General features: G+C 31.9%; 1 protein-coding gene across 1 annotated transcript; it reads right to left on the bottom strand.

Moving 5' to 3' along the window:
* Nucleotides 1-5,356: 5,356 nt before the first annotated feature.
* LOC142524922 (protein SOSEKI 3-like) lies at nt 5,357-9,578 on the bottom strand. Its single transcript, XM_075629085.1, has 6 exons — nt 8,828-9,578; nt 8,556-8,625; nt 8,336-8,451; nt 7,038-7,950; nt 5,856-6,157; nt 5,357-5,745 (listed from the first exon to the last, which is right to left on the bottom strand). The coding sequence occupies exons 1-6, from the start codon at nt 9,036-9,038 to the stop codon at nt 5,720-5,722; spliced, it is 1,638 nt and encodes a 545-aa protein (XP_075485200.1). The 5' UTR covers nt 9,039-9,578; the 3' UTR covers nt 5,357-5,719.
* Between the last annotated feature and the right edge of the window lie 1,169 nt (nt 9,579-10,747).

Genomic DNA, 10,747 nt, shown 5'->3' with positions numbered 1-10,747 from the left:
TTTATGAATAATAATAAAAAAATAATAATAAAAGGCCATTGAAATATTTTCGAGGAGCTATTAATTTTGAAGTAAATGTTTTATTAGTAGTCAACATATACTTTTGCAAGGACTATATATCTTAAATTAATGGAAATAATATACTTTTTTTTACTTAAAAATGCAACAAAGAGAGAACAAGTGAATATTTTAGTTAGCACACCGACTCAAATATATTAATGGAGCATTTATTTGGTTTGGTAATTGACATTTTTTATACAGTATTATATACTATATCAAAAACCTAAATCATAGTTGGTTGAGTAGGTGATTATTATTATTGATTATAAGTTTGTTTTTTTTACAAACATTTTTTCGAACGAGTTTGTCTCGTGATTTAACTATGTTTGTTTGTTAATGTGGAGTATACTTATTGTATGTCCAAGTGTAGCGAGCGTCTTGTATAGTCGAAAAACACAAAATTATGTACAATTTGTGTATTCACTTTCTTACCTTAATGGTATAAAGAGGTGAAATTTCAAATTGTCATGTAAATTGGTTTATAAACTTTTTTCATGTAATCGGTTAGAATATTCTAGGTTTGGTATGATATTATTGTACAGATCATTTTGTGAATTATCATAAATTTTTTAGTGTTAGATAACCAAAAGTATATCGGGCCAATTTGTTGAACAAAATCTTTGTTGAATCATGTATTTATTTTCATTGAATTTGATCAATTAATGGATTAAGTTTTATAACAAATTTTATCAAAGAGTAAAAGTCATAATTTTGTGATTATAGTGATTCGTTCACTCTTTAACTAGCTTCTAAATCAATCAATAACATTTATCTACATTCAACAGCGATTTATTTAAAGTTGGTCAACAAATACAAAAATAGACGCAAGTAATTTGCTAAATAGATTGTCAAAAAATATCTTCTCACATATACCATACTAGCTAGGTTTTCTTATATTTTTTTTACCAAAATAAACAATTTGAGACGGTTTTACGGATTATTTTTACGAGACATATCTTGAGCAAAAACTTGTGTGAGACGTATATCTTATTTAAGTCATCCATGAAAAAATATTACTTTTTATGTTAAAGATTATTACTTTTTATCGTGAATATCGGTATGGTTGACTCGTCTCACAGATAAAAATTCGTGAGACCATCTCACAAAAAACCTACTCCAAATCTTTGATCTCTATCTGATTCATAAAAAAATATATATATAAAAACATTTCATCGTATACTTATTATTATTTTTTATTATTATTTTTACATTTCACGAGCATGAGAAAAAGATTGATATTCATGAAATAAAAGATTCGATTACAAAATTATATTTAAAATGATTTGTTTTAGTGGTGGGCACAATAAGGCGATACCTTTTCAACATCTCGAAGACTCAGCCGCTGGTTTTTCAAAATAAGGACAAAGAATAGAATTACCTCGCCGCCCCTTTTCTACGGACAAAGTTATTTACTACATACGTCACGTTGCCATGGCTAGAGGAAATTATTAATTAAATAATTTAGGGCTAAATATGATTTTATTGAATAGGAATTCGGGTTTGGTTATTCGTATTAATATGGGTAGTATTTTTGTTTATTTAATACTGCATTATATATGTATTGAGTGATGAATTATGATCATTCATTTATATATTATAGTTTAATGAGGGGTCATTATTTATTCACTCAACACACGTATCATGTGCTGAGTGAATAAAAACACCACTCGTATAAATAACATGAACAAAGCTATGAATTTTAAGATGTGCGGGAAAATTCGGGGAATTTGAATTTTTTATGACAAACTTTCTTATTTAAGGTCAATAAAAATAAGGGGAAATACACAGAATTAGTAGAAATAAAGTGAAAAATCGAATTAATTGTGGTTATATTTTGCTATTATTTTCTTTTGCCGTATTTCGAAAAGAAGATGTTTTGACATAAAAATATTTTTTGTAGGACCCGCCCAATTAGACCTAACATGGTTTGAGAACTTATACTATAAAGTTTTCGTATCGATATCGATATTTGTTTCGATTTTGATTATGATTATGTTTATGTTATGATTTGTCTTATTACTGGTATCGATTCTACTCGACTTTTAATTAGATTTACTTCTCGAAAATTTTGAAACTAAAGAATTCAAAAGTTAAAATATTACGTAAAACCGTGAAAACTTTGTTGAAACTTAGATTTAGGAAATAAAATATTGTCGATAAAATGTAACTAGACAAATGTAAAAGAAAAAAAGTTGTCCATGCATACCATTAATTCTTTCTCATGACATTAGAATGAAAAAAAAAATTTAAAAAATCATCCCGAACCCACGGTTCAACTAGCCTTTATGGAACCAACGGGTTCAACCGTCAAACTACAAACCGGTCATCGGCCTGCTCAGTGGAACTATCGACTCGGTTAACCTGACCGTTGACCAGAGTTGCCTTTTGGTTATAGACTAGTTTCTTTCTACTCGCAATACTGCCATACAAATTAATTGGCCAAATTCAATGTGCGGCATGAATAATGTCGAATTATTACAGATTGTTAATTACGTGATTCAATCTTTGAATTATATAAATCTAAATTAGCCAAACTTCTATTAAATTTGTTCGATGTAATTTTACAACTTGTAAAATGAAAGGTCATAAAAGCACAATCCGTCGATTTCTCATGCTCCAAGTCGTGGGACAACGATGGACTCAAAACACGGACAAATATTAGAGACGGTCTCACGAATCTTTATCTGTGAGACGGGTCAATCCTATCGATATTCACAATAAAAATTAATACTCTTAGAATAAAAAGTAATACTTTTTCATGGATGCACCAAATAAAATATCACTCTAAAAAAAAACGACTCGTGAGACCATCTCACACAAATTTTTGCCTAAAAATATTAAGAATTTTCCAAGGTCTAGCTCTTCAAGGTCTACGAAATGAGTACTTAGTTAGCTAAAAACATACATAGAATAGTCATTTTGGGTCGAAACTTTGCTTATTTTGCGTTTTGGTTTTCATATATGACTGATAAATGAGTTGTGAATTGAATATCACAACTTTAATTTTCTCATTTCTAGCAATTTTTACCCGAAGTAAATTAAGCAAACATGTGATTAAATGTTCTCGACAAAAACTCTCTAACATTCAAATTAAAATGAAGAAAGAAAATCTATAAAACAACTTTAAAATAATATATGTAATTTTGATTTTATATATGAAACTCACTTACTTGTTCTTTATTTCAAATATTCATCGGCATCACATATTCTTATAAATATATATGATAACAACTTCATCGATACTTTCCGCGCGAGGTATATTTTAAAAAAATAGAATAAATTACATGTATATTATATAAGGTGATAGTCATTAAAAGGATTGCAACACTCTCAGCACTATGTTAGTATCTTTAATTTGAGTATCACGCCAAATATTTGCCAACATTTGAAAATCATATATATATATATATATATATCAATTGTGTATATCTTAAGAAATAATAAATGAGTAGGTCTCTTGTGAGACGGTATCACAAATCTTGATTTGTGAGACGGGTCAACACCACTTATATTTACAATAAAAAATAATACTGTTAGCATAAAAAATAATACTTTTTCATGGATGACCCAAATAAGAGATATGTCTCACAAAATACGACCAGTGAAACTGTCTCACATAAATTTTTGCCATAATAAATACAGATATATAAAATCAAAAAAAAATTCCACATGATAGATTAGTATTTTGATTTTGACTTCAATTATATCTATTTTCCAACCTCTTACGATTCAATATTATTATTTTATTATTATATTTAAGTGAATGATTATATTTTTATTGAATAATGGTAAACATGTTGGAGTTCGTATGTTAACTCTCTGGGTTTATTATGATATGATCTCACATATTTTTATTATTGAGATGAATCAATTATACTCATATTTATAATAATAAATAATATTTTTGATATAAAAATAATATTTTTGACATAAAAAATAATATTTTTATATAGATGATCTCAATAAAAAATATATCTCATAAAATTAATGAGTAATATTATATCACCAAATTTTTTGTTTTATTTTAAAATCTGACAGATAATGAGATATCAACTTCATTTGATATCTATCCATCCACTCCACAGTCGTTATATATACTAGTCATATAAGTACATACGATATATGTGGTAGATAAATTTTGGTTTTTGAAAAAAATTGCCATTTGAAATATATGCAGAGGTATTTTCAAATAGATTCCGATGGGTCATTTTTTTATATTTATTATTAATATTTACATTATTTTATATTTAGTTGAAATAAGAGGGTTATATATATGTAAATTTAGTTTGATATCTTCTTGGCGGATCAAATCAATACTATCTATGACTAAGTTTAATAAATAAAAATATAAATGATCATGATGATAGCGACGTCGACGACGATCATCATAATAATAATGCAAGAGCTTTTAAAACCTAATTTTACGCTGGAAAATTCGATTTCTGAGTAGAACTAATGGAGAAGGGAAGAAGGAGAGAACCCTTTATGGACTTAATGTCATTTCATATCAATCTTTTCTTATTTAACAACTTTATGTTAGTGGTTAAAATAGGCGTTTGAGTTATAATAAGTTTTAAAAAAACACCTTAATATAATGAATTAATATAAACAAAACATAGACTAAAATTTCACTCTGATTCTGATAGTGGTGCCAGGATAAGAATAACATATGGGCGGCTGACATAGGTCCACTCACAACTGGTTCAACAAAGCTATATATATATATATATAGATTAAACCATTATTTTAATTTGTTTGAAATTATTTTCTTGTTGGGAGTTGTAATTGGTGGTACCAAGAAAAAATATGTCGAGAATGAAGGACAACCACATTCTGTATTTATGTTGGGAGCAAAATTCTTGATTTTTTGGAAAGTATTCCCAAAAAATTTAAAAATTCAGCCATAGAAAGAAATTTAGATACAATCTAACCATGTAAACTGCAGTTGGAGCCCTTCTTGATAAATATATTGTAATCTTCTCGATTTTTCTATGCTATATTTGAAATAGTTCTCTCCCAACTTTCGTTATAATGTGGAATAGTAATTTTTTGTTATTAAACTTCTTTTCGGGCTGAAACTTAATATAATGTTGTGATATGAGAAAAATTCATCGACTAACTCGAAATCCTATTAAACAAGGTCAGAAATATCACTCACATAAATTGGAGTGCTCAATCCATTGATTCAGTTATCAAACAAATCAATTTTACTATAAATCAAAATAACGAAGACAGCATATCTTATTGAAAACGAAAATTAATAATTAATAAAAGTCCAACGAGTAAAATTGTTTAGAAAATATTAATACATGTAGGGAATGATATTATTTATTCCATAAACTAATCGTGAGAAATAAAATAAATATATTTTAAATTATCTTCTGAATTTGATAAAAGATCCACTTGAAACCATTAGATCCAACCATAAGTATGGGTTCAAAATCATTCACCAATGCAAACTCCTCCAGTTTCCACAGCTTGTAACCCATGTTCGCAGACGACAGACTCACAAGAAATTCGACAACAAATGGAGAGAGCCATTGGATAGAACAAGGTAGCCACACCGCCTCCATGGACTCTGCACAAATTTCTACCTCCTAAATCATCAAACATGCCCCCTAAGAGTTGCATTCGCCCTCGTACGATGCTTTGGATTGTATTATAACCCGAGCTCCAGAAGCAAGCCTGTTTCAGAAAACGAGAAAGCAAAAATCTCAGCTATGTGAATAAAAAAAGGTAGTTAACTAATAAGTTTGAGAGCAAGAACTAAAGATTGAGACGAGTTGGAACTTAACTTTCTTCGATTTTGATCACATTTTCCTCTCCATTTCTGCAGGATTCTGGTTTCATTGATTGTTTTTGTCCCATGAGAGGCTCGGTGCTTCTCTTGCTCCCGTCGTCGGATGTTCCAGATGTAATACTTCTTGAAATTTCTGTTGCATCAGATGAGATTCTAGATACATCGGAAAGAGGAGATCTCATAGATTCACTTTTTGGCTTGGTAGTTAAAGAAGCCTTTATGGATCTTGGAATGCACTTTAATCGAATGGAACTTCCTTCTTCCTTGTAATCAACAAGATCAATTTGTTGAATACTTCTGCTCGGCAAATGATTTTATTCATCTCAGAGAAGATACAAGTATTTAAGAAAACGTTGGTTTGAAAGGGTAATGGTAAAATCCTCGAAGCAAGAGATCATTTCACGTTTTTAACAAGTCTACACAGCAATTTCATGACCCAATAATCTTTATAACATAGCGAAAATCTAAAAGTTTTGTGAGAATGGGGATTATTACTACCTAACATATCAATTCACTAAGCCATAGAGAGAGATATATATCGAGCACGACATTGTAAAACATTCAACTCATGGCATCGAGTAATCATGGGATCGCATGAAAAAGAAAAGTTTCTGAAGCCTCAGCCATGAGATTGCCCACTGGCAGGAGTTAGAATTAGTGCCGAAGTTAAAAGTCAAATTTTTTTAGACTATTTTATTTTGTGGAGGGTGGAAGATCCTTGTGTTTTGTCATATACACCATCGGGAAATGTTAGGGACTACATTATTATGGACCCTGATATATTGGACATAGGCCCAAGAGTCTCAATGCCCATGGAAGAATCTAGATGTGTGAGAGAAGTAGAATAAAATGGGGAGTCGTAGCAGGTTAGAGGCATTCTGTTAATTTGTCCTTCTGAGTATTTACTAGCTTGTGCTAGGGGTAAGGAGAGTGAGTGTAGTCTTCTTGTAAAAGGATTCTAACCTTGGCTGAGATATTTCTTAGATTATATTTCATATTAAATAAATCCGTCTTCCTTTTCTATTAGTCAATATTTCTTAGATCCTAATAGGAAAAATATGTATGTGCATGTAAAAGCGTAGGGTCGGGCAGGACCAATAGCACCTGCCTGCTACCTCACCCACCACCAGTTGGGTTGCCAACCGAATGTAAAGCTGAACAGAGAAGATAAACGGACCTGTCAGCTTTGTCTGATAAAGATCGTTGTTGAGTGGGTATTCCCTCCTTGTACATACTCATTTCAACAAAGCTGCCACTAAAGTATCCTTTATCTTCCAATTTCGTGTTCTTTACACGAGGATTCTCTGCAAGGCAATCAAGATCTCCCAACATTGATGAAGTTGAGAACAACGGGGAGGAAAATTTGGAATGTGAAAAACTTGGCTTGTAAGTTGGAATGAAACCAAAGCTATGATCTTTCATTGCAAATGAACCGCAAGAAATTAATTGCATTATTATATTTGAAGCCCTGTGTCTCACATTGGATGCCATTTGAAATTCCTCCTCTTCAAGAATGCTAAAGCTGTTGATCTTCATAGCATCAGCTCTAATGAGAGCCTCTAAGGTATTTACCCTACCACTTGAGTTTACTCTACCGCTAGAATTTACCCTACCACTTGATGATGCACTGGATGTGGAAGGAGGTGGCAAAACAACATCTCTGCAAATTTCCTCAGGTCCTTTTGTAGGAACTATCTGTCTTTGATGAGTATCGTTGGGTTCAGTATCTAACGCCCCATCATCAGTTGAAACACCTCTTGTACAAGTACCTCGAACTCGACTAGTTCTGCTGGCATTCTCCTCTGTTTGGGTTGAAGCATCGGCAAGACCATCATTTGCGTAAATCTTGTACTCTGTTAGGCTCAAAGAACCATTCCAAGGCGAGTTTTTCCCGGTGCTAGACTCTGGAGACAAGGCAAACGAGCAAGGACGTTGAAGTGGAGGAGATATTTCATCATCTTGAGAATTCTTTGTAGCTCTCTCATTCAAGCTAGATGAAGAAGACGATTCCTCCTGACTTCTGACAGAAGGTGGTTCTGGTAATGCTTTCTGATTCTCTAATATGACAGCTCCAGCAGGACTAAAGCGGCCTATAAAACAATAGGGCTAACTCATATTTTGCATAAAGTGAATATATTTCTGCATCAATCCCCCTCTCAGGAGTATAAAAATGTAAGAGTGAGATAAATATTGCATTATCCTTTCACAAATTCCATACGTACGGTTTTTTTTTTCCCCCAATTCCATACGTACGGTTTTATGGTGTTGCTTTCTCAATTCCATTGTTTAGGACAAGAGCAATGCCTTGGCCAATGCCAATATACGTAAACTTCATAACTAGGTATCAACCACGGGTCTAACTTCTCCCACCACTTTACAATACACCAACAAAACAATGCCACAGAGTGTATGCAATTACGCCGTGCTGTACTAAAAAAGCTTGCACATTATGCTAGAACAAAAAATCCTGCATACCAGAATTGGATTCTTCAAAGAACTCTGAGCCCTTCAGAACATATTCATTCCCACGAGCAGGAAGGATTAGATCATCAGCACAAAGATCATGCCACACAAAACCATTCTTATAACTCCTGCATTCACAAATTTACACTAAAATCTTTTAGCACGCTCTCCTAAAGACAAATAAATGTGAATTCAAAGTCAGACGATAAAAAGTTCAATAGATCCATTTTACCTCTTGCAAGACCAAGAATACATTGAGGCAATGCCTCTGCCTCTCAACCAATTAAGCCTTTCGATCACATCTTCAAAACAAACACAGAATGCAAGCTATCAAGAATTTCAGTCACATCTCCAAATTAAAACACGAAATTCAAAATTCAACCAATTAAGCTCTCAGCCGCATTTTCGAACCGTACGCAGAAGAAGTCGAAATTCAAGAAAATCTCAGACACCAATTGCTTGAATTTAAACAAATATCCACAATCAAACTGAATTTTTTGATACCTCGCAAGTAAAGACCATCAGGGGAGGTAAGTGGAACTTCGATAAAATGCGGATGCTCGAGCTGTGAATTCCTGCATAGGTAGTAAACTACCGGAACCTTGGCCTTCTGCTGTGGATGCTGATGGTTGTAGCGGTATTTGGGGGATTTTTCACTCCATAGAATAGCTCTTTCTGGGCTCACCTGCCTTTGTCTACTCGTTCTACCCTCCATTTCAGAAATCAACTTTGAAAGCTCTTAATTATCATAAATTTTTAAAGAAAACCCAACAAACCCTTTTCGATTTTTCTCCCATCCATACACGTTGAAGTTCAAGAAAGATCTAACGATGATCTGAAATAGCTTAATCTCTCCCCACAGTCAACGCATACATATATGTACCAGAAAACACAAACCCAGACCAAATATTAAGAACAACTAACATGTAACCAAACCCAGTTACAGAACGACAATACGGGACCCCAAATTAAAGAAAAAAATATGTGGCTTATGTTCCTCTAAGCTAAAAAAATTTCAAATTGGGACACGCCAGCATTAAATGCATCAAGCCATCAGTAGTTTATCCTCTTCCCCACCACAAGCAATCACAGTGCGCTGGCGAAGGACATCAGACCTTGGGAATGATTGAGTATTGGTAGAAGAAAGCAAAGAGTGAAGAGGAAGAAAGGGACAGGTGAACGGTCATGGAGGGAGCAGCTTATTTGGAGTAGAGATTTTGTTTTTCCCTAATATTGCATGTATTTTCTCTCTTTTGATTATTGCCTTTTTACGGTGACTGAATTATTGGTTTAGGTTTTTGAAATTTGACTACATTATTATTAATATTATATTATAAAATTTTGGTATAATATGAAAACCGACTAGATATTTTAAGCATGATTTTTCTTAACCAACGTGATAAAATAAGAATAAGAATAAATTATTTTAATTAACTAACAAATATTTTTACATATCTAAATATATTCCTTACTCCAAATTAGTAAATTTATTTTTCTTTGCTTCTTTCCACAAACTACTTACATTGTTATTCACACACACACACACAGCAATGCGTCATTTGATTTACATCAAACTTCACTTTTCGAGGATATAGTAAAATATAAAATTTGTCTCTTTTCTCTACGTTGTCTGCATTTAAACTAAAAATGGTAGGCCTAGTTGTCGTAAAGATGGGCTGAAATAGACATTTTAGTGCAAGAAAATTTAATAATAATTTGAAAATACCCATGTACTTTTTATCAATCACTTATTATTGTAATACAATAAGCCAACGTTCGATAAAATAACGAAAGATATGACACAGTTATGATTCTAATCTTTTGTAGCATTTGAGCCAAATAATTGCACCAATTAAAGAGTGTTTGAGAATAATGACGATGATCCTTGTTATTGAGAAAATGGTCATTGTTATTAAATAATAAATAAATAATAAAAGATAAAAGCTAGAATCCACTATCGAATTTGGTGAATTCTAAAACAGATTAACCATTTATTTTTTAAAATAAAAATAGAAATCAGGTTTCGCCAATACAATTTTTTTTTATAAGAGCCCTTGTTTTGCAATAATTCGAAAATGGAGAGGCCAAATTACAATAACTTGTAAATAATATTGAAAGTGAATCGCGAATGTATAGAATCCATATAGATTGAAATGGATTGTTGCTATCTGTTATAGATCGGTGAAAACATGTCATATATGCTTGTCGGGTCCTTCGACCTATCATGGGATAATACTACATTGTTACTACATTGTGGTGTAATGAACTATATTTAATCACATATTATTTTTATGTGAGTTTGACATGAAATCTTGATAATTGATTTTACATAGAAGGTAATACAACATTTGCAGGATCAAATTTCCCCTTCTTGTGTTATGATAAAAGATCGTGACATATAGTTCAATGAAAATATGTCATATC

The sequence above is a fragment of the Primulina tabacum genome, chromosome 2, assembly GCF_025594145.1.
Source record: "Primulina tabacum isolate GXHZ01 chromosome 2, ASM2559414v2, whole genome shotgun sequence".
NCBI classification, from domain to species: Eukaryota; Viridiplantae; Streptophyta; class Magnoliopsida; order Lamiales; family Gesneriaceae; genus Primulina; species Primulina tabacum.
This window is presented reverse-complemented; position numbering and strand designations above follow the sequence as displayed.